At 65.9% G+C, this 23,747-nt stretch overlaps 1 protein-coding gene across 1 annotated transcript; it reads right to left on the reverse strand.

The window, feature by feature from the left end:
* Positions 1–808: 808 nt before the first annotated feature.
* On the reverse strand, positions 809–19,351 carry Gna11 (G protein subunit alpha 11). The gene is made up of 7 exons (XM_026404345.2): positions 19,187–19,351; positions 9,141–9,325; positions 6,683–6,837; positions 5,721–5,849; positions 3,337–3,466; positions 3,089–3,242; positions 809–2,954 (listed from the first exon to the last, which is right to left on the reverse strand). The coding sequence occupies exons 1-7, from the start codon at positions 19,320–19,322 to the stop codon at positions 2,764–2,766; spliced, it is 1,080 nt and encodes a 359-aa protein (XP_026260130.1). The 5' UTR covers positions 19,323–19,351; the 3' UTR covers positions 809–2,763.
* Between the last annotated feature and the right edge of the window lie 4,396 nt (positions 19,352–23,747).

Below are 23,747 nucleotides of genomic sequence, written 5' to 3' on the forward strand. Positions count from 1 at the left end.
TGGGGGAGGGAGAAAGAGAAGCTTCACCCGCTGCCAGGGGACGGGCCTGGCACAGCACTGCGGAAACAGCTGGCGGTCCCCACCCCACCAGAGCTGCAGCAGGGGTGTTCCCAGAGCTGAGGGCAGTAGCACCTGCAGCAGCACCGCCCCAACCGCAGAGAGGAGCCCAGGGCTGACCCACAGGCGCATGGCCAGTGCAGCCCATCTGCATGGTGAAATATTACTCAGCCATGAACAGGAAGAAAATTCTGACACCTGCTACAAGGTGGGGGGCCTTTCGGACAGTTATATGAGCCAGTCACAGGACATGCTGCAGGACCCACCCACAGGAGGTCCCCGGTGTCATCAGATTCAGACAGGAAGTGGCCTGGCGGGTCAGGGGCTGGGAGCTGGGGTGGGGTGGGGACTGGACGTGGTGACAGTTGCTCAACACTGCAAATGTGCTAGTGCTGGGGAACTGGGCGCTAGGGCAGGTCAAATGGTAAGCTGTGGCGTGCGTTTTACAACCTTCCCCCCAAAGGAAGTGACTAAATGGAGGCGGAGCAGAGGCCGCTGGATCAGCAGCCTCCACAGCGGTGGGGAGAGGCCACCTGCCTCATGAGTGTCCTGGGAGTGGCTCTTGGGCCCAGTCCCCAAATAACGCAGGCCTTGGGACAGGCTGGAAGTCAGGGGCCCAGCATGTGACCCCCCAGGAGGTGGACAGCGCACCAGAGCCAGGCGGGACGCAGGAGGACCTAGGGCTGAGGCCGGGCCTGGTTGCGCCCGCCCGCCCTTTGGCTGGCACAGAAGCAAGGCAGCGGGGCCACTGTGTGTAGGAACAGGATTTATTCCAATTAAAACAATTCGCTTCAAGAGAAAGATATGAAAAGTCGATTTCCATCAGGAACCTGTGGAGTAAGGGGTCAGGCCCCCGACCTGCTGCAGGGACCCCGGCCCCTTGCCCAGCCCGAGGTTGGCATGGAGCCCGGAGCGCCCGGCTCCTCACTCTGTCCCCAACTCGCCCAATACATGCACTTCGAATGACAAAAGGCTTAAAAACAGCATTTTACAGAATATTCTTTTTGAACAGGTGGGGATCCACGTCGTCTGGGGTCAGGGCTCCGCGGTGCGCAGGTCCTGGGTGGTGGCCGGCAGTCGGCCACTGCCTCAGACTCCACAGCTGGGGCCTGGCAGAGGGCACCTGGGGGACAGTGCCCAGGCCAAGGCTCCCGTCGGGGCTGCTGACGACAGTTTATGGGGGGGACACCAGGGTCACCTCGCAGCCCAGCTGCCGGGGAGCACATCAGGCGTGGCCCATCCCCATGGCCCGAGGTTGCTGCCCGGTCCTGCCCGGGGGCGCTGGCGCAGGAGCTCCTGCCTTGGTCCTGCGGGCACAAGGGCCTGGCCGGGCCGCGGGCTTTGGCTGTGGCCTCAGGCGGCCCGGGAACACTTGGCACACTGCCCCTCTGTGAGGGGTCAATACTTGGCTGGCAGAGGCGCCCAGGCCCCACGGGAGGGACCCTGCCCTCGGGCCACTGACAGAGCCCAAGTCCTCTTCCCTTCTGTGAGGAGGCCAGGATGCCCCTCTGCAAGGACCCGGGCCCAGCCCCACGGCCAGGTCCAGGCACACACAGCCCAGGGGGGACCCGCCAAGACAGGGACGCTCTGCCCTGGGATGCGGCGGGCCCCAAGGGCCACAGCCAGGGACAGCCCACTTCCACGCCCCCTCAGCCCTCCCCAGAACTGCGGCGGGCAGCGGGCACAGGCGGCTGACGGCTGGCTCACTCCTGTGCCCTCTCCCAGCACCAAAGCAGCAGCCCCCAAGGGTCCCAGCAGGGCGCCAGGGACAGCACTGCCACTGACCCACTCCCAGGACGACACCATGACAACAGAGGGACGGCCACTTCCACCCTGAGCACAGCCCCTGCTCCACCTGTCTCAGGGACCAGGCCCAGGACACGGGCTGGGGACTGGGGACTGCCCTCCTGCGTCTGGCCACCACTGGCCCTTAGAAGGCCTGGCCAGGTGCAGGGGGGCTGAGGACTGCACAGGGACGGTCTCGCACATGGCCACCAGCAGGGACCCCCACCTTTCCTCTCTGCTGCTCGGGACAGACCTGAGAAGACTGAACAAGTCCCCACTCTGCCCTCACGTTCCAAACCGCTGACCACAAAAAACGGAGCCAAACGGAAGCCACACGACCCGGAGCAGGAGCCCTGTTCCCGATGCTCGGCCGTCCCCAGCGCTGGCTCCCAGGCCAGGCCCCCAGCACCACCCCACTGCCCGCAGGACAGGCCCCCGAGTCCCCGGCCCGGCAGGTGGGGCCGGCGGCACCAGGCACGTGGGGTCTCCTCCGACCTGGAGCCCCGTGAGCTGTTTTTTTCTTTTCCTCAAAAAACAAAAAAGGACAAAAAGACCGCACAGACGTCTCTGTACGTGTACAGGTGAGGCACTTCCGGGGCGGGCGGCGGGTGCACACCCCCACTTCTTGGAGTCCAGGAGCAAATTACAGCGCAGGCCGCGAGGACATCAATAACTTAGAGAAGTGGTAACGGGCCAGGGCCCAGGACCCCACACCTCCCCGTGGGAGCCCAGGGCCGCGGGCGGCGAGGGCCCAGGGCGCCGGCTCTCAGCCACCGGCCTCCGATCTGTTTTTTGTTTATTCTTCTCTTTTCTTTTCTTAGAAAAAAACCGAGCCACAGATCAAGGCCAGAAAAAGGCTGCGTGGCCCTGGAGGGCGCGAGGGAGTGGGAGGAGTGGGGCGTCCGTGGCCGGGCGGCCGGCTCACACCAGGTTGTACTCCTTGAGGTTCAGCTGCAGGATGGTGTCCTTGACGGCCGCGAACACGAAGCGGATGTTCTCCGTGTCCGTGGCGCAGGTGAAGTGCGAGTAGATGATCTTGTCGCTGTCGGGGTTCAGGTCCACGAACATCTTCAGGATGAACTCCCGGGCGGCCTGCGCGTCCCGCTGCGGCCCTGGGGCGGGCGGCCGGGCGGGGGTGAGGCCCCGGCTCTGGCAGCACAAGCCTCCGCCCGCCCCCCCCACAGCCGGCCCTGCCCCCGTGCCCGCGCCCGCGCCCGCGCCCGCCCCCTCCTGCAGGTAGGCTCACCGTCGAACTCGGGGAAGTAGTCCACCAGGTGGGAGCAGAGGATCTTGTCCTCCAGCAGGTCCTTCTTGTTGAGGAAGAGGATGACAGACGAGTTCTGGAACCAGGGGTAGGTGATGATGGTGCGGAACAGCGCCTTGCTCTCCTCCATGCGGTTCTGGGGGGATGCGCGTCTCAGGAGCCTGGCCGGGACCACGGCCCGCGGAGCACGGCCAGACCCAGGCCGCGGCCAGGGCAGGGCAGGCGCTCACCTCGTTGTCCGACTCCACCAGGACCTGGTCATACTCGCTGAGCGCCACGAGGAACATGATGGACGTCACGTTCTCGAAGCAATGGATCCACTTCCTGCGCTCGGACCTCTGTCCCCCGACGTCCACCATCCTGCACAGAAACAGCCCACGAGCACTCAGCACCAGAGAGACGGCCCCGACCCCGTGGCTGTGGCTGCCACTGGACACTGCTCACGAGCCCAGGCCGGCAGGTGTGGCCGGAAGCCAGTGAGCACCAGGAATTCTGCTCGGCCAAGGCGGCACCTCAGAGGGCACCCGGGGAGCCAGGCTGCTGCGGCAGGCCGAGGGGGCACGGGGCTGCGCCTCTCAGGAGACGACACGATCGGAGCGTGCCCAGAGGGGACCTTCCTCCTGGTGCCCTCTCCATGGCTGGCTGGAGCTGCGGACACAGAGGGAGACTGTCCCTGTCTCTCCAAAATCGTGGCAAGTCCTGAGAGCAGAGCCCTGGAGAGTGCAGTGGTGGCGGAGGGGGCACAGGTCCCGGGAGGCCCGACAGCGCTGTGCAGACAAAGCTGGACGGGCCTCTGGGACCTGCTGTCTCAGTCTGAATCCCGGAGGACAGAAGGCCTCTCCTGGCTGTGGACAGTGGGCCAGGTGTCCACTGCAGCCAAGGGTGGCCTCGTCACTCTGCAGAGGCCCCGGCGAATCCCAGCCCCTTGTCCAGCTGCCATGTGCCTCCCCGTCGGGATGTGGCAGCCACAGAGGGCAAGGGGGGCCATCTGGGTGCTGGGAGGGGAGCGGGCACAGCTCCGTCCAGCACGGGCAGCGCCAACAGGTGGGCAGTGAGGGCGAGGGCCAGCTGGGAGATGCTTCTGGGAACAGCAGGCTGCGGGCGCTCCTCCTACCCCAGGATACAGGGACAGAGGCGTCACCTGGGGCCTGTGGAGGGACAGGCGGGCTGCAGACACCACTCCGGGGCTGGCTGGGCAGAGGGGAGCCTGGGGCAGGGTGTGCAGGAGCCCAGCGGGCACAGGGCGGGCAAGCCGGCAGGACTGAAGGGCAGGGTGGCCGCAGAGGGCCTGTGCCGGGACCTGGCCCAGCTGGGGCTGCTGCCAGTGGAGTGTGGTCAGGGCCTTGGTGCTGGGCCACGGCCTCTCCCACCCTGAGGCGTCCTCGGTGCACAGGAGCCCTGGAGCCTTGTCCCCATCTGCGTCCCCTTTTGGGACGAGGATCTTCTCACAGCGGGGGCAACCTGGTGCCCCCAATGCCTCCGATCAGGGCCGGGCCATGACTTGGACCCCAGGTCCTTGGCCAGCCCTCTGTGAACTCAGGGACAGAGCACTGCTGACCGGGTGCAGCAAGGCCCAGGCCGGGGAGGCCAGGGCGAGGCACCTCAAGGGGCCGGAGAGAAGTGCGGTGGGAGGAGCCGTCACGGGGCCCAGCCCGGGTGGCCTCAGATCCCACGAAGAAAGGACAACACGACCAGACACCTCCCCCTCACAACGAGGTAGACAGGCAGCTTGGGGGGTCCAGAGCACCTGGGCGGCAGGGCAGCTCAGAGCTGGACCCGGCTCTGCCAGGGAAGGGCGGTGAGAGCTGACACCAGGGCCTGGGGCGGCTGGGGCCACTGTGAGGACCCGTGTGCTGCGAGGGGGCCAGCCCACTGCCGGGCAGGGCTGGGCTCCATCCCCAGTGCCTGGAAGCAGGGTCCTGCTACAGATGAGCCAGGACGAGGGCCCAGGGGGGGTGGGGACCCCGTCTGATGACGGGCGTCCCAGTGCAGGGGCGATTTGACCGCAGACGCAGGAGGACGTGTGCAGGTGGAGGCAGAGTTTGGGAAACCCCTCCACCAGCCCAGGGCACTGAGGCCACAGCCTCCACCAGACACTGAGGGGGCCTCAGGGTCCAGCCCTGCCACCCTGGACCTGGGACTTCCGCCTCCAGAGCCGAGGAAAGGCACACACTGGCCAGCGCTGCTCTGTCCCAGCAGAACCTGCACTCAGCCTGCCACCTGCTGGTCACTGGAGCCTCCCAGGGTGTGCGGACTCCCGAGGGGGGGCGCATGTCCCCATGGGCAGCACCAGGCCCACTCCAGCTGTGTGACCCCCATGCACAGGGGCCAGTGAGGGCCCAGAAAAGACTCGTCCATCCACCGCCGGTCCACCAGCTGCAGTGGACCCAGAGCCCATTACAGGACCCCAGGCCACAGGATACCTGCCCTGGGCCTGGAGCCCAAAGCTCCTTACCTGTCCACCCGCCCCAGGCCAGGCCCACTGCAGGGGCCCCGAGAGAGTGGCCTCTGGCCCCCCAGGGCGTTCCTGGCCCCTCCCGCAAGACAGTCTGCCCCGGCCCAGGGGCTGGCCCTCAGCCCTGGTCTGGGGAAGGGGCAGCGCCCTGTGCCGCACCTGAAGATGATGTTCTCCAGGTCGAAGGGGTACTCGATGATGCCAGTGGTGGGCACACGGACCCGCAGCACGTCCTGCTGGGTGGGCAGGTAGCCAGAGGTGGCGATGCGGTCCACGTCGGTCAGGTAGCTGAAACACAGCAGGCAGGGCTGCTGCGGCCACTGCTCAGGAAGGGCGGGGCCGGCACCACGCACAGGGCCAGGGCCAGGGCCAGGGCCAGGCTGGGGAGGGGAGGCTGCCCACCCCACCCCCACCCGGACCCGGGGGCAGGAGCCACAGGCTCTTCCTTAGGTCTGGGACTCGGCAGCCGGGCCGTGCGTGGGGAAGGACATTCAGAGGCCTGTCTTGCTAAATGTCCACCTGTTATTTAGGATAGCTACAGACTCACAAGGAGGGTGGCCTCCCACAGGGAGCCCCGCTGCCCGTGCCGGCTGCTCCCCGGGCATCTCTGTGTCACCCCCACAGGGCTGGCTCCTCGGGCACACTGCGTCCCTCCCTTAGGCGGGACTCCTTGGGACCTGTCCTCCAGGGCTCCCTGGGCCAGGCTGGCTCCTCAGTCCTCCCAGGGGTCTGTCTGCTGTCTCTGCCAGGCTGCACACCCAGGTGTCATGGACTCTGACCCAGAGCCCTGCTGGTCAGGGCTCTACCACGGTCCCCCCAGAGGGGGGCAGGAGGCTGGCAGCCCACCCTGTCCTTGGAGATCCTGCAGACTGAGGCCCCTGCTGGGAGGTCAAAAGGGGCAGCTCAGCGGGGCCAGGGGCAGCCCGGCAGGGCCCGGCCCAGGCCCAGGAGCTCACTAAAGCACAAGCCACCTCCCGCCTAGGCCAGGAAGATGGGGTCCGGACGACCAGTAGAACACGGCACCACCTGCCCCTGGTGGGCGACGTGACCCTGCAGGACGACGCGCAGCAGGCTGGGTGGGCTGCTCCCCCGCCTCCCGGCAGAGCCCACCCGGCACTCACTACTTGGCCGAGTCCGAGAGCTGGAACTCCCTCCTGCGGTCGTAGCACTCCTGGATGCCCGGGTCCCCCCACAGCGTCTTGATGGCCTCCACGTACTGCTGCTCAAACGTCGTCACCTTCTCCACGTCCACCTCCCGGATCAGGAGGGCGTTGGCCTGCGGAGGAGGAGGGGAGGCCAGAGCTCAGGCAGGGGCATGTCCAGGCCCCAGCCAGGTGGACAGAGTGCTGCCCATGCAGAAGGAGCCCAGGTGGCTTTTCCGAGGACACCCGTCCTGGAGCAGGCAGGCCCTGGCAGACACGGCCTGGCCGCCAGGCCCCGCGAGGCAGCTCCCCGGGCTCCCAGGCTTCACGTGGGCCCCGGATTTGCTCTTAGAACAGGGAGGACACAGGGGACCAGAAACCAGCACACGAGTGAACAGACACGCTCCTGAACCACGAACCACAGCGAGCCCGTAAAAGGGGACTCAGCCCCGACATGACGCCAGGACAGACGGGTGAAGCCGCGGGGGGCGACGGCACCACCACATGCCACCTCCACCTCTCCCAGAGGTGCCGGGACGCTGCCCTCCCAGGCCCCAGGCACAGGGTGAAGCCGGGTCAGAGGGCTGCGCAGCCCGGGGCGCCCAGGCCTCACGCTCTGCCAGCACCAGCCGCACCACACCCGGCCCCAGAGCGAAGCTGGGGTGGGGTGGGGGGGCGTGCCCGCCAGGAGCCCCGTGGGGACAGGGCAGCGGAGGCCAGGCCGCTGGCACACGCCGCACACGCAGGCAGGTGCTCGGTGCAGGGCAGGCCCTCGGCAGAGGTCCCTGTGCTCCACACGCCTCTCCTCAGACACGGTGGACACGCCTGGCCGTGGCATGGCTGAGGGGCTGGGCAGGGTACACCTGGCGGGACCCCAAAATGGAAAACAAGGGAAGCCCTGCTGGGCGCAGGCTCACTGGGCTATCCTCTCGGCCCTGTCCACCACGTCCCCGCCCTCCACACCCCTCAGTCTGGGCCAGGACCAGCCACTGAAGGACGAGCCAGCACTGGGGGCGGGAGCCGTCTCTTCCCCCAGAGGCCTTGCCAGCTTCGCGGCGGCCCGAGCGTCTCCACCTGTATGCCACGGGCAAAGCTGCCACAGGCAGCATGGAGCCAGGGTGAGTGCCAGTGAACCTGTGCCCGACACGGTCAGGTCCCATGGGTCCACAGCCCGAGGAACACCCAGCCTCTTGGCAGCGTGGCTGCAAGACAGCAGACCTGGGCAGGGGCAAGGCCAGGCCCCGCCAGAGACCCTGCGGGACCCACGCACGACAGCGAGGCCCCGTCCCACCCCAGTGACCTGGAGTGGGGCTCAAGTCCAGGAGCCGTCCAAGACCTGGGGAGGGCCTGCAGACGCCAGGCACATAGGCCAACAGTGTCTGCCCCCCAGGCCAAGGTCAGCCAGGGCCAAGCCTCAATTTCTGGGTGAAGTCTGAGTCCCTAAAACACATCTGCGAGGCCAGTCGGCACGCCCACCCAGCAAGGCCAGGACCTCTCCACCAGGGCCGCCTGACACGCGGCCGGCAGGCCTGCAGGACCGTGTAGCCTCGACGCACGGCGTCTGCTAGTCCTCGGAGGCTCCAAGCCCAGGGGACCTAGAGACAGCCAACGGAGCACGCCCAGCACGGCTCGGAGCAGCTGGGGCGGTCCTCACGTCCACCAGCGGACGAACACGGGCACGGGGCGTCTCACCCTCACGCTGGAGCGTCACCTGGGTGGGAGCAGGAGCAAGGTGGCAGCTCCAGTGTGAAGGGACCTGCGGACCTGGTGCTCAGTGACAGCCAGACACAGAAGGCCTCTGCGTGTGACCCAGTGACAGAGAGCCCGGGACAGCAGAGTCCAGAGATGGTTCGTGGACTGCGGGTGCAGGGCTGGGGAGGGGCAGGGCGACTGTGGGGATGGCGTTTCCAGTTTTTAATTTATTTTCCAGCCGTTGATGACCTTTATCTCATTCATTATCTACGCGCGGGGCTGAGGGCCGAGCCTGGCCTCCCGCGTGCTAGGTGCGCTCTGCCGCTGAGCCCAGCCAGCCCCGGGTTTCCTTTTGGGGTGATGGAATGTTCTGAGACCAGATGGTGGTGCTGGCTCACGACGGTGTGGACGTGGTAGAAGCCACCGAGCCGTGCTCTTCAAGCAGGTGGGCACAGGCGAGCGTCACACCTGGCAGCTGCACCTGGCGGGGTCACCGCGAGGCCGTGTGCCGTGTGAAGGAAGCGCCTGGCAGGCTCACAGGCTACAGAGGGTCAGTTCCTGGGAGCCTCTCTGCCCATTCCCCAGGGGGCCTGGGCGAGGCAGTTCCCCCAGGGAGCCAACAGCCACTTAAGGGACACAGGTGGTGCCCATCACAGCACCCAGCCGGCACCCAGGGCACTGCTATGCAGGCTGGTGGCAGCAGCAACGGGCCTCCAGGGACCCCGCGCCCCGGGCCGCAGCTCACCTGGTTCTGCTCGTACTTGTAGAGGATCTTGAGCGTCTCCATGGCGCGGATCATGGCCTGCATGGCGGTGAAGATGTTCTGGTACACCAGCTTGGTGAAGCCCCGCTTGTCCTCCTCCGAGTAGCCGGCGCCGTGGATGATGCGCATCTGCTTGATGAAGGTGCTCTTGCCGCTCTCGCCCGTGCCTGCAGTGCAGGGGGGGTGAGCCCAGGGCCCGCAAGCCAGGCCACTGTCCAGTCCTGGCATATGGGGTGCTGCGGTGGCACCGCACCATGCCGCCAGCCCATGCCGCAGACGCAGAGACTGAGGCCGGCTCCCAGAGGGTCAGGTTGGCTAGCTACTTCCCCCAGGGGCAGCAGCACCCTCCGCCACAGCTGCCCAACCTCAAACTTGCCTCCTCCAGAGCATCCACTGTGGAGGGCCAACCAGCACACCCACCAACACCATCCCAGGCAGGGGCTGGGGGAGGTGGGAGTGGCTGGTGCCACTCTCCTCTCCTCCCCTCTCTGCAGAGAAGGGTAAGGCACCAGGAAGGCACCTTCTAGGGCAGCGTCCCCCTAGGCACTGCTGATGTCTAGGGACGGGTCATTTTCTGGAAGGACATCCTGGGCACTGAGAGTCCTGGGCAGCGTCCCTGGCCTCCACCTGCTGTCGCGAGCTCCCCCACTTGTGACATCCAGAAATGTCCCCAGACATCACACCAAGCACCCCGAGGGCAGAGCGCCCATCACTGCCTCGATCTGCACACTGGTTTGTGGGAGGAATATTTGGCCAGGGGGGGACGGGGCACCCTCTGAAGCCAGCACCCAGACCTGGGGCCGTGGGGGGGAAGGGAGCACGTCAGCCCTTGCTGAATTCAAATCAACGCCCAAAGTCCCTCAGCTCTAAGATGGCAAGTGGAACCTCAGGTCCACCATGCAGAGTCCCACAGCACCGAGGGGTGATGACACACAACGTCACCTGCTGCCCATGGGTGTCCTCCAGAAGCAAAAGGAACCTTGCCTAGGGACAGTGACTGATTACCACCTGCACCTGGGATAAGGGTCACTCGGTGTTCAAGCCAGGGCGGCGAGGACCCTCCACACACGGGGGGCCTTTCCACAGAAGACAGTTCTGGGTCTCGTGCCCTGCGCTAACCATGACCAAGCAGAGGCCAGGAGAGGCCGGGGCCAGCAGGAGCCGTGTGCAGGGCCTCTGGCCAGCCCAGGGCACCCGGCCACCGCTGGGCAGAACCTGCCGGGCCGCAGCCCAGGTCCGGTGCTGGGGCGTCAGCTGAGCAGCACAGCGGGGTTCCCTCCCGCAGGGGCGGCGGCCAGGTCTGCTCTGTTTCCCAGAACCCCCGGCCACCATCACATCCTGCCACCCAGCACCTCAGAGCTCAGACGCCTGGGTCCTGCCTGGGGCCTCACATCCCCCAGGTGTGGCCTGGCGCCCAGGCTCCTGTGAGCAGAGGCCCCCTCCCGAGGACGCCTCTCACGGGCCAACGCACCCCGGCGCTCACACCACCACAGCTGTCACCAGGGAAGGGCCACGTGCACGGCACAAGGAGGCGTGTGACCCCTGTGCTCTGGCCTCATCCTGGCCTCATCCACAGCGTCCCGCCCACCCCCCTCCTGGACCATGGGAGGGACTGCCTGGGACCCCGAGCTCCTCACACCACCCCAGGGCAGACCTGCGCACACAGCGGCAGGGGCTCCACTCCCGACTGCGAGAATGGGGCCACCCGAGGTCCCCCAGCAGGGACCACTCAGCCCGCACCTCAAGGGGCAGAGGGGGCGGCGCTGGAGCACACGCAGGGCAGGGCAGGGCAGGGCAGGGCAGGCGGGCCTCCAGGAGCTGCCACAGCACCAACGCAACACCCGGGACTCCCAAATGACAACCGGGGCCTGAACGTCTGTGTCCCCAGAGCAACGAGCAGAATCCTCGGCCCCGAGCCCAAGCCCCAGCACTCGGAGGCGAGGCGGAGGGAGGGGCACCCTCAGTGCAGAGGGCACCGAGCTGCTGTCCCCCACACCAGCACACTTGGGCCTCCAGCATCTACAAAAAAGCACGTGGCCAGCGGCATTCCCCCAGGGACCCCCACACGGAGACCACAGAACCTCAGAGACGGAGGGCATGGTGGCGGCAGTCAGACAAGGGGACACCGGGGCCTGGGGTCACACCTCTCCCCACTGAGGGGGAGCACACAGGCAGCCCCGAGGGTCCCAGCTCAGCAGCACTGCGCCCCCCACCGCCGGGGGCAGGTGCCCTGTGCAGTCGGCTGCCCCAGGTCCTTGCCCTTCCCAGCGCACAGCGAGAGCCTGGGCGGGAATCTAGCCCCAGCTCGCAGGAAGCCAAGGGAGGCGGCCCTTCTCCGCAGGGCATGGGACACCCTGCCCTGCAGCAGGCCTGGCCAGGGCTCTGCCACCAGCCCCTGCACAGCCAGTCCTCGCAGCACTCCTGTCCCTGGCCCAGCCCCCGCACAAGCCACGCCTCAAGGTCTGGGGCACCCACATCACCAGGAGGCCCCACACAGCCACAGGCAGACGCTCTGCCACCTCGGTCACAGTGCTGCCTCTCCCGCCCAGGAGCCTGCAGGACACCCGGGCAGGCTCACCATCACCACTAGAAGGGTCTGAGCCCAAGGTGACGTCCAATGGGCCAGAAAGCCACACTGTGCCTCAGGCAGGTGGCTAGACAGGCCAGCCAGGAGCTCTGCAGTCCACAGGCGGAGGGGAGAGCGCACGGGGGACCGCACGGGAGCCCCACATGGCCTGGCACCTGGGGTCCCACAGGTGACACGACAGCCAAGGCAGTGACAGAATGGCCTGAGTCAAGACTGACCTCCGCTCCACTGCTGGGGGCTGTAGTCAGGACTGCCACCCACCCGGGACCCTGGTCGGGGCAGGCCTCCCTGGTACAGCGAGGACCCAGACCCCTCCCCCAGCCCCCCCACACCTGTTTTTGAGCCCCCTGGTCCCTGCAAGCTGGGGCTTATCAACCTCGTTCTGAAGCCCCCTTAGAGTCGGGAGGCCTGGGGAGTGCCCAGTCCTGCCCACCTGAGCCCAGCCGGGGCGTGTGAGCAGGACACTGGGCTGGGCAGTGACGGCTCTCCACCCTGAGATGGCCACCTTCACACAGAACGGTTCCCTGGGACTGGGGTGGGGCTGCAGTGGGCACAGGCACACTCTAACCCCAGGCTGCTGTGGAGGGGCATGATGGCCAGGAACAGGCAGAGCAGGGGCGGCTCCCACCACCACCTTGGGAACACGCCCCCCATGACCTAAAACCCTCCCCCAGGCCCCGCCTCTTAAAGGCTCCATCCACCCACACACTCTCCAGGGACCACCAAGTCTTGAACACCTGGGCCTTTGGGGAACATTCTAGAACCAAACTATAGCACCTTCCAAGTTTTGGGGACAGAGACTACCTGTCCAGCTCCCCACTGTCACCCATGAGGCTCAGCTAGTACAACCAAGGGGGTCAGGAGACACAGACCGCCTGTGCCATCCCTCACAGGAGTCGCCTCATCCCGTCAGAGGACCCGAGCAGAGTGCAGCCCAGGGGGCAGGCAGCCCCCCACACAGTCCCCCAGCAGTGCCCGCCACAGCCCACCAGGCACAAGCACCCTTCCTGGCCCCAGGGATCAACAAGCAGCAACCGTCAGCAGGCCAGGCTCCAGAGACCCCACAGGACACAGGGGCCCATGTGGCAGTGGAGGGGACCAGTGCCCCTCAGTGCAGACCCCTTGAAGAATGACCAGGAGGTAACACAGATGGTGCGCCTCGGCATGGCCACACCCATTCAGGCTGCCACCCTCGATCCTCACTGTGGTCCCAGAGGGACCACACAGGGAGCACTGGCTCTGGAGTCAGCCAGGACAGAAGCCCCGAGACAGAGCAGCTCGGCATCTCCCCAGCGTGGTCCCTGTGGGGACACTAATGGGGGACACCCACATACCAGGGCTGCTCCAGCCGCGTTTCAGCAAGGATGAGCAAACAAGCCACAGCAGGGAGGGTCGGGCAGAGAGGGTGGGGAAGACAGCCCTCGGAGCCGGAGCCTACGCGGCTCAGGCAGGAGGCAGAGGGCAAGGGCGGCTCTCCAGGTGCCACGCCCACTCAGGCTGCCGTCCTGTGGTGGAGGAGCACTGCTCCCTTCTGGCAGATGAGAAACAGGCCGAGTGACACCAAAAGACTGGCTCTCTCCCACTCTGGGTGGCACAGGCAGCCTGGGCTCAGGAGACACTCAGGAATTAGTAAGAGGCTGTCCCTGGTCCCACCTGTGTGTGGACTGGTGCAGAGGGCCACAGATGGTTGGTGACAGGGCCACGGTGAGCTCGGGGCCGCAGGAGTCAGGAACCCGGGCTATGCCCCTCCATTTCCTGAGTGGATGGGCTTCAGCCAGTCAAAGTCCTTCAACAGGCACCTGGAGCCCCCAGGGCTCGGGGTCCACATCCAGGGCAGAGGACTCAGAACAAGGCTGACCAACAACAGAGAGCAGGAAGGGACCCTGAGAGACACAGGTTGTCCTGGTGGAGGACACCACCTCAGGGTCAGAGGGGTATCGTCGCTGCACGATGGGAATGCTCCTGGCCCAGAGTGGGCGAGGCCAGAGGCCTGCAGTGCCCGTGATGCCGCCAGGGCTGACCCGCCACCCTGTCCACAGGCCCAGGGTGCTGTCAGCCTTCCCGGACCCTGGGCTCTTCCTCCGGGAATCAGCCCTCATGGAGGGCTGTGGCCAGGCTCATGCTGGGCACTATGCAGCCATGTGACACCGTGACAGCAGACGGCAGTGCTGTGTGTTCACGGGACTGGATGTAGGTCCCCTGAGCTCAACCTCACCCCTCGGGGAAACCGAGGCACAGGCCTGTGCTGTCACAGCTGCAAGTGGCAGAGGTGCCTCTGAACCACACATAACCCAGACTTGGGGACATCTGGAGGACCCAGGAGGAGCAGGGTGCTCCACCCAGTTACGCCACCCCTAGGATCAGAAAGCCACCAAAAGCACAGAGGCAGTGCAGAAAAGGGTCGACGGAGTGGAGGGGGCAAGGGGCACAGACAGGCGACCAGCTGGGAGCTGAGTCCAGGGCACATGGTGTGACAACCCAGCAGTGGCCTTCAGAGGACTGATGATGCTGCAGCCAGAGGGCAGGGGACCCAGGGTGAAAGCCCAGGCCTCGAGGCCACAAGCACACAGGGCCCTAGGGTGGCACAAGCCCCAAGCCAGTGACCCGGTGCTCAGAGGCCCAGTGCTACGAGCCGCTGGAGTCCTGCCACACTGCAGTACCCCCCGGGCGCCCCAGGCCCTCGGGTGCCCCAACAGCATTTGCTATAGGGAGACACGCACCCTGCTGGGGACCCTGCTTGGCTGCAAAGAAGGGACAGCTGGCCTGAAGGGCCTCGCCACCTGCCTAAGGTCTGTCTGACATGACTGCACAGTGACTCCCACACTCCGGCGCCAGCGCCCTCTCCCATGGTGCAGCAGGGTCCTGGTCCCCGACAGAGCAGGGCTCCACAGCAAAAGTCAGCAGTGAGCCCCCTGTGGCTGGGGTCAAGGACAGCAGCTGGCAGCGTTGAGGCAGGAGGTCCAGGCGGGGACAGCACAGAGAACCTCAGTGACCCAAGGATGCCGAGCTCAGGGCCCACGGCCTGTACCCAACCCACCTCAGACCCAGGATGAGCCTGGCCACGGAGGAGGGACACCACTTCACCTGCTGCGTTGGGAGGCCCAGACTCAGTCCAGCTGGGCCGGGCCGTCGGGGGAGGAGCGGCCGCCCAGGGGAGAGGGCAGCTGAGCAATCGGGCCTCCTGCTGCCAGCTCTGTTCTTGTTTTGGTCCTGGGGATTGAGCTAAGGGGAGCTCTCCCAGTGAGCCACATCCCCAGTCCTTTACTTCCTACTCTGAGACAGGGCCACCGTGTTGCCCAGGCTGGCCTCCAATGTGCCGCCGTCCTGCCTCACCCCGAGTTGCTGGGACGACAGGGTGCACCGCCACACCCAGCGGTAACTGAATCTTAACGTAAAGGACGTAAGGGCGCATCCTGGGTGAGTCCTGGCCCTCTGCAGCGTGTCCAGGGTGGACAAGGCCATCTGAGGAGCTTCCTGCTTCCACAGTCTGTGGGGGCAAGACACAGGGCCCTGCCAGAAGCCAGTAACCTGGATGTGCCCTCCCCCAGGGAGGCACGCCCAGCCCTCCTCAGGGATCCTGGGCTTTGGCTGCCCGCAGGGGGCGCAGGGAGAAAGCCTGGAGCCACTCGGGCTCAGCCTCGGAAGGACGCGGGACCTCAGGGCACAGTGTTCCCTGCCTCAGTTCCCCACCACAAACCTGCCAAGGCCAGGCAGCGGCCTCCTGGGACTCTTACCACCAAGTGACAGAAACGCAGCAGCCAGGCTGCAAGGGCAGGGACAGAGGCAGAGGCCTGGCGGCCCGATGGGAGCCCAGCACCCAGCTCCCCAGGGCCTCTGCTCCTCCATGCTCGCCTCCTGGGGGCCTGGCACAGGGGCTGGACAGCACACTCACTGAACAGACAGTCCCCATCTCCCTGGCCCACTGCTGGCGGTCACTGCCACTGACGAGAAAGTCAGGAGAGGACAGGGACAGCACTGCAAGTAAAGTGGAACATGTGTACGTGTCCTCCCGTGTTCTGAGCAATGAAACGCATCAACAGAACTACTCCACCACAGCCGTCACCAGAACTCCCCACAAGGTGACACACACTGTCACACAGCCAGCACTTTATACCATATGCCACCGTGTGACAGGGATCCTCAAGCAGGGGCGCTTTGCCTCAGGACACACTAGTCATCATCTGGACTCTTGGTGTGGAGCAGGCAGAGGCCAGGACACTGTCCACACCTGCAGTGCCCAGGACACCCAGCCCAGAGAACAGCCCAGCCCAGCGTCCAGTGCTAGGGAAGTGCTGCCCAGAAGCCCCGCCCAGCTGAGCAGCCTCACAGGTCACAGGCTGCTGGGAGCAGTGAGGGGCAGGAGCCGAGGAGCTCCTCCCCAGCCAGCGACCTCTGCCTGATGCACAGCAGGTGCTAGGGCAGCCACTCAGCCCTGCCTGGGAGCCTGGAGGAGCGCAGGGCAGGCCCTGACACCCCACCCTGCAACTCAGCAAAGGAGCCATGGGGGACCAGGGAGGGAGTTCCAGGGAAAAGCTGGCCCTCCCTAGTTCCATCCCTGGCACCAGGGCCATGTGGCTGCCACTCAGAGGCAACTGAAAGCACCATCAGCTGCAGGCTGTCACCACCTGCTACAATTGGGCGCAGCCCCCAAGGCTGGGGAACCTCGGAGTCCCACCTGCAATGTATTCCCCCAAATGGGGACAATCAGTGCACTCAGGCTGGCTTACTGGGAAAATGAACTAAGTCCCCACAGAGGGCCCAGGCTGTGCAGAGGGGCACTTAACAGTGAGTCCCAGCCCCTGGTCACGGAAGTCCTCCAGCAAGGGCCCTCAATCTGGAATGAAAGGCTCCTCAGATGGGAAGTCTGCCCAGAGTCTCTGCATCCCAACACCCGGGCACGGCCACTTCCTCTGCAAAGGCCCCCAATCCCAGGCAAGTCCCGGGCCTCTGTGTCACGCTCCCGCCCGCTACACCCGCGCACCCACTCTCCCACCTGCCCGCCTGCCCTGAATCTGGCATCGGCTCACAGGATGCCCCTTTTACAAGCTGGGGGGTGGGTGCTGCTAGGGTCACCCAGCAGGGGAAGGGAAGGACTGCAGACAAAGGTGCTCTGCCCAGGTGGGCACTGAGGACAAAGGCCGGAGGTGGGCTCCATCCTTCCAGGTCCACTGCGAGGCTTTCAGCCCAAGGCTGGCCTCAGCAAAGCTGCACACAGGGGCCCTGGCGGCAGCCTTGAGCCCGTCGACCTCAAGCCCAACCACCAGACTCAGAAGCTGGGGTCCACAGGAGAGGACGGGCCTGGAGGCCCCAGAGCCGCAGGGCAAGGCATCTGTACTGTCCTTCGATGCACACCCTAACTGTCTCCACCCACTCCAGAAGTCAGCCAGGACCCAGCGGCCCTCCACAGGTCACGCTCCTGCCTGCCCGCCCTTCCTGCAGAGAGGGCCACCGGCAGCCTGAGGTGAGCACACATCTGAAGTTAACCTGGAAGCCGCTTCAAGCAAGGAACCTCTGGAGCCTGTGCCTGGTGCCCATCCAAGCCAGAGTGCCAACACGTCCCCTCTGCCACTGGGCTCAGCTCCTCTAACTATGTGGTGTGCCCACCGCAGGACAGCCTCTTTCCCCAGGACACCAAGCCCATCCAGGCTGCCTATGGGCACAGGGCACACGTGCCCAACCTTCCCCAAGAGCCTGGGAAGGAAGGAGGCGGAGGCAGACAAGGCAGGACCTCTGTTTTGTAAACCACCGAATGGGCCAGTCCTCCCCTGGCCCTTATCTGCGCCCTTATTTGGGGTGACAACACAGACAGCTGGGTCGATTGGCTCCCAGCGACAGGTGTTCCTTGAGGAGATGGAGACGGGGGCCTCCCTACAGGGTGTGGTGGCTCCACCGGGACGCCAAGGACAGGGACCATGGAAGGCCAAGGAGGTGGCCATTCTGACAACCCATGGCTGCCTCCTCCCAGCAGGGTGCAATTCCATGCAGAGGGACTCAGTTTCCCCGCCAAGGGAGGGAGGCAGGGGAATGGCCTCAAGGGGAAGGGAGATGGGGCACAGCAGAGTCTGGAGGGGGACAACAGAGTCTGCAGTGAACAGGACTCCCCTGATGGGACGTGTCCAGGCAGGACAAGGGAGGTGAGGGTAAGTGTCCTGTGGATCACAGCCAAAGGTCTAGCCCTGCAGAGACATGGGGACAGTGAAAGGGAGACACTATGGAGCGGGTCAGAGGCCAGCCCTGGGCAGAGAGGGGCTGTCACAAGACACAGAGGGCAGACCCCCAAAGGTCCTGGGGGCCAATGTGAACAGCAGATGCAGGGGGCTGCCCAGGAACCCAGGATGCAGGGACCTGACCTGGACAGCAAAGGCAGGTGCTAACTCCAGGGGCACTCAGGCTGGCTTACTGGGAAAGTAACTGCCCAACCTGGACAGCAGAAGCAGGAGACTGGGCCGTCAACACACACAGAGGTGACCACAAAGAGTTCCAGGGGCTCTGGCGTGAACAACACAGGCAGGGGCTGACCCCAGAGGGATCCAGGAGCCTTACCTGGACAGTATGAGCAGGGTCTGACCACAGAGGACTATAGGCTAACCCCCCAAAGAGCAGGTCATCATGGACAGCATGGTAAGAGCTGGTCACAGAGGGATCCAGGCTATCCTGGACATCACAGCAGGAACAGGCCACAAAAGAAACTGGACTGACCATCAAGTAATCAAAGCCACCCTGGACAGCTAGGGCAGAGGCTGGCCACACAGAGATCTGCAGCAGAGCTGACCACCACAGACAGAGGTTCACCACTGCAGGCCCACATCAGCCCGTGCAGGGACTGACCCTTCAGGAATTGAGGCAGGGCTGACTACCACTGGTAGATGCTGACCCTGGAAGGATGGGGGTAACTGACCACCACAGGCCAATAAAAACACCGCAGGATCTGCAGCAAACTCACCCTCGGCTGCCCAACACAGCAGGGGCAAGGCTGACCCTTCAGAGACCTGGAAAAGGGCGGATCACCACAGGCACAGACTGACCACTGAGACTGGGACTGCCCTGCACAACTGAGGCAAGAGATGACCCTCTGGGGATATGGGGAAGGATGACCACATGGGCAGTGCTGACCATCTAAGTATTGGGAGCACTCGTCCTCTGGGGATAGTCAGGCTCACCACCGGGACAGGGCTTGCCCTCCAGGAACAGAGCAGGACTGACCAGCGGGAATCAGACAGGCTGACCACTGTGACAGGGCTGACCATGGAGGGGTCTGGAGCACAGCTGACTGTCCAGGGACCCCGGGAAGGCTGATCACCAGGGCAGGGTGACAGTCCAGGGAGCCAGAGCAGGGCTGGCCCCCTGGGCCCAGGACCGACCGTGCAGGGGTCCAGGGCAGGGGTGACCACGCAGGGCCGGAGGCCCCGCTGGCCTCGCGGTCCGGGCCGGCCCCACTCACCCAGCAGCAGAAGCTTGAGCTCGCGCCGGGCGTCGCGCTTGTCCCGCCGCAGCTGCTTCTCGATCTCGGCGTTGATGCGCTTCGACTCCTTCACCTCGTCGCTCAGGCAACACGCCATCATGGACTCCAGAGTCATCGTCCCGGCCCCGGCCGCCGCCGGCCGCCCCCGCCGCCGCCCCCCGGCCGCCCGGCCCGGCCCGGCCCGCCGGAGCCGCCTCGGCCGCGCACGGCCGCGCCCTGGGCCCGGCCCCCGCTCGGCCGCCGCCGCCGCCGATCCCCGCTCGGCCGCGCCGCCGCGGACCCCGCCGCCGCCCGCGCCGCGCCGCCGCCGCCGCCGCCGCCGCCGCCAACCGCAGCCGCCGCGACGAGCGACGGCGCCGGACAACCTAAGCCACTGGGCGCGCGACGGGCAGGCGGCGCGGCCAATGGGAGAGCGGCGGCCCTGCGCGCGCGCCACGGGGCGGGGCCAGCGGCCGCCAGGGGGCGGGGATAAGCGCGTGGGGGCGGGGCGCGCGGGCGGGGCGGGCGCGTTGGGTTGCGCCGACGTGGGAAGGGGCAGCGCCGCCGGGAGCCGGGCGAGGCCGCCCGGGATTGTGGGAATGCGGCGGACTGGGCCTCGACTCGGCCCCCCTCGGGCGCGCTCGGGCGCCCTCGGCCCGGGTCTGTGCGGCCTTCGGTGCCGGGAATCACCTGGCCTGGGGCGCCTGCATGCCTCGAACAGGCGTTAATGGGCGCCTGCTGTAAGCTAGGCAATAATGCAGCGCTTGCCCTCACACCAGACAGACGCAAGCAGGAACAGAGTGCCTACTGTTTACCGAGCATTGATGTAGTACCTGCTAAAGAAGAGGCCCACATCAGGCATTAATGCTGTGCCTGCCATATACCACCCGGCAGAGCAGGAGCACGAACAGAGCGCCTAGTGTATACCAGGCACACGCCTGGCATCAGTGGAACACCTGCTGTATACCAGGCACTGCCTCTGCCCCTTAAACCAACGCAATGAGCTGACCTGTTGGTCCTCATCCGGGCAGGTGAAACCAAGCTTCGGCCAGAATCTGCAGAAACGTCCACTGTTCCTCTGACGCCCTTGACTTTGCCTCCTTGCCCAAGGCCTGCAAGCTCTGTCCCCCCACATGCCTTCTGGGGACACCCTTCCTGACCCCTCAGCCTGTGTTCCTCGGGTGGCTGGATGCAGCCTGGGGTTCCCAGCGGGGCTGGCCGGCCGCCACCGTGGTCACTCCTGGCTGCCGCCAGCTCTGGTCCTGCAGATCTCAAAATGGCTTTTACATTTAAAAATAGAAGGATATTCTGAGACATGTGAAATCCAAATTTCAGGTCCACGAGAAAGGTGGACCGGAGCCCAACTACAGCCTCAGTGACCTGTGGACTCCCGGGTGGGGGCGCGCGGGCCAGCCCTAAAGGGGTCTCTTTTGGGGACTGGAGATGGAACCCAGGGGCCCTACCGCTGAGCTCCATGCCAGCCCCTCGGAAACACTTTCTCTCTGGCCTTTTACAGAAAGAAACCTCAACACGCAGCAGAGCCTGTCACTGTGCGGGGACGATGGCGCGTTCTTGGGGCAGAAAGCTCATTTCACAGAGGAGTAAACTGAGAGGTCCCTGACGGGGACACCTGTGTCCCGACCTGGCTGACCCGCTCTCTCCCCTCCTGGCCCTGCCCTCCCCCTGGCCGGGTTCCCAGGGCGGGCGCCCGTCAGCCATCTTGGTGCCCTACCTTGTCCGCGGCTCTCAGCGTCTGGAGATAAGTGGGGAGGGGGGGTCAAAGTCTCCGTTTATGGGCTGATTGGGGGGGACCTTATCTCCCTGAAACTCTGGGGCCTCCGTTCTCACCTCAGCTGGGTGCAGCCCCGTCTGGGTCCCCCACAGATGGATCTCAGCTTCATTCAGACAGAACCTACCACCCTGCTCAACAGGCCACCTCCCGCGGGGCCCTCCCCTGAGCCCCAGAGGCCTGCTCCCCACCCCGCCGCCCCGCGCTGCCACCCGCCCCGTGGAACCTGCCCCAGAGCCCCTCGGGCTGAAGTCCCCTCTCCACCTGCTCCTGGCCCTGGACTCCGGCCCCAGCCGGGAGGGGGTTCGTCTTGTCACTGCTGCATCTAGGATCTGAACACTGAAGGGCAGTGGGCCCATGCATGCACGTGTGCCTCCCGGGGTAACAGGCTTGAGGGGTGCTGTTGTTCTGGGGCCGGGATTGAACCCAGAGGCACCCCGACACTGAGCCACATCCCGGCCCTTTTTGTTTGGGGAGGTGGGGCCTCACTAAGTCGTTCAGGGCCTCACTCCGTGGCTAAGACTGGCCTCAAACTTGCAACCCTCCTGCCTCAGCCTCCCAAGTCACGAGTGACAGGCGAGCGCCACGGGCCGGCTGGTCTGGGGTCCTCGATGGCTGCACCTCGAGGCTGGTGTCAGCAACAGTGACTGCATGTGCTCTGGTCACACTGGGACAGTCCTTGTCCCCTGCCATATGTCCAGGAGGGCAGCCACTGCGGGCTCCTGACCCCATGGGGCCAGTCTCGTCCCTCCTACCCGCCTCTCCAGGGCGGCTCCTGGTCCTGCCTCCCCTGCCTGTCACCCACAGGCCAGCCAGCCCAGGCCCCCCAGCCCAAGACTCGGAGTCCAGCTGCCCCTGGACACGGGGCCCTGGGGGTCATCTCCAGCGTGACCGAGCCCTGGCCTTGCCCCAGAAGGCCTCCCCCTGAGCCCTGGGCCTACGTGCCCGCCCAGGCACCACCTGGCCAGCCGGCCTCCTCCTCTGGGCCCCTCTGTTCCTCCCCCGGGGTCACCCCCACGCCCCTCAGCCCTGCTCTGGGGGTTCCAGAGTCCCCCACGGCCGAGGTGGGGGCTGGGAAGGGTGGTCCCCACGGGGCGAGGGCCACTGCTGCAAGGGGTCTGCAGTCTCCTGTGCTGTGTCCCCGGGCCTAGAACGGCACCTGGCATACAGTAGGTGCTCAGTAAATGTTTGTGCCATCCAAGAAGGACCCCAGCCACCAAGACAGCCCCTGGGCCCTGTTCCCCGGCGCTCAGGGCCCCACATGAGTGGACCTGGGAGTGACCAGCCTCCCACAGGGGCCCAGCGGGGAGGGTGGGCGTCACTTCAGAGGTGACGGTGGAAGGTCTCCGAGGCGCCCATCAGGGCTCCCCCGCCTGCTCCAGGGGCCCAGTGTCGTGACCTGAGGAGACCAGCCATCCTGCGGGGGGCCTGGGACAGTGCTCCCCAGCCCATCCAGCCTGGAGGCCGCCACCCCGCTGAAACCCGGCCAGAGCACTCACACCCCTGACCCTGAGGCTGCGACCAGACACTTGGGAGACAGAGGCGGGAGGCCCGCTGGAGCCCAGGAGTTCCAGGCCGGCCCCACTGCCGCAGCGAGGGTGACAGAGCAAGAGCCCACCGTGAAAACAGGAAGGAAGGGTCAAGCACCGAGGCCAGGCCTGCCACCTGAGCGACTTGGGAGGCTGAGGCAGGAGGAGGGCAGATTTGAGGCCAGCCTCAACCACTTAGCAAAACCTGTCTCAAAAACAAACCAAAAAACCCAAACCAACCCAGGGCGGGGCCGGGGCGCTGGGCTCGGTCCTCAGCACCACGTAAAAACACATAAATAAAGGTCCATCGACAACTAAACAGTCATCATAATTTAAAGCATGAAAAGGGCTGGGTGCGGCTCAGTGGAGGGCCCCGGGAAGGAGGGACCGAGGAACAGCCGCTGGACACACGCTCGCTCCCGTCAGGCTCTGTCTGGGGCTGATCTGCTACAGAGAAACAGGCCTCTGGTCCCCAGGCCCCGCCGAGGGACAGCAGCGTCCACCGAGGGTGGGGATCGGCGTAGCCGTCCCAGCAGCGGGCTCACCGCACCCCAGGCTGGGCCAGCCCCACTGTCCACCAGCACGGAGCACAGGAGCCAGCTGTGACCGGCACATGGTGGAATACTACTCAGCCATAAAAAGGAACTGGCCACGCGGCTGCCCAGCGGCACCAGCAAGTCTCTCCTGGGGGGTGCCGGGGACAGAACCCTGGCCTCACGCCAGTGGGCAGCACTAGCCGCGAAGCTGCCCGCGGACCCGAGAGAATGCGTGGGGCTGGACAAGTGTGCTGCCGCCGCCTGCCTGGAGTCGGAGCCCGGGCCCGGGGAGACGAGGTGTGCGGGGCGGTGAAGGGCAGGGAGGCCTGGAGGTGACCGCAGCGCTCCCCTCCCTGTGGAGGGCCCTGCTGGGCTGGGGGAGACCAGGGTGTCCAGCAGGTCAGGGCAAGCTGGGGCCCGGCGGCCTGTCCTGGGCCCAGCCTCAGCTGCCCCGGCTCTGGCTGCCCCACCCCAGCAGGAGGCAAAGTCCACGCCCCGCTCCTCGTGGCCCGCTCCCCGTGGCCGGCCCCTCCCGCCAGCCTGCTTTCTGGTGGCCTTGGCCCCTGGACCTTGAGGGAGGGGGGTTTATGAGGGTCCAGGGCCAGCAACAAGGCCGTTGGCTGGCACAGGGCCCAGGACAGGCTCAAAGGTGGCCCAGGCCTTGGCAGGTGGGTGGGGCTGGCAGAGGGCACCTGGGGGCCGATGGC

Source organism: Urocitellus parryii, chromosome 3 (assembly GCF_045843805.1).
Source record: "Urocitellus parryii isolate mUroPar1 chromosome 3, mUroPar1.hap1, whole genome shotgun sequence".
NCBI lineage: Eukaryota > Metazoa > Chordata > Mammalia > Rodentia > Sciuridae > Urocitellus > Urocitellus parryii.

Bases quoted from the DNA above. Each gene is read 5' to 3' on its own strand.
- Gna11 (XM_026404345.2), bottom strand. From the start codon at position 19,322: ATGACTCTGGAGTCCATGATGGCGTGTTGCCTGAGCGACGAGGTGAAG. The intron at 6,838-9,140 runs GTGAGCTGCGGC...CCTCCTCCGCAG, and splicing joins ACAAGTACGAGCAGAACCAG to GCCAACGCCCTCCTGATCCG. The intron at 2,955-3,088 runs GTGAGCCTACCT...CGCCCGCCCCAG, and splicing joins CTACTTCCCCGAGTTCGACG to GGCCGCAGCGGGACGCGCAG.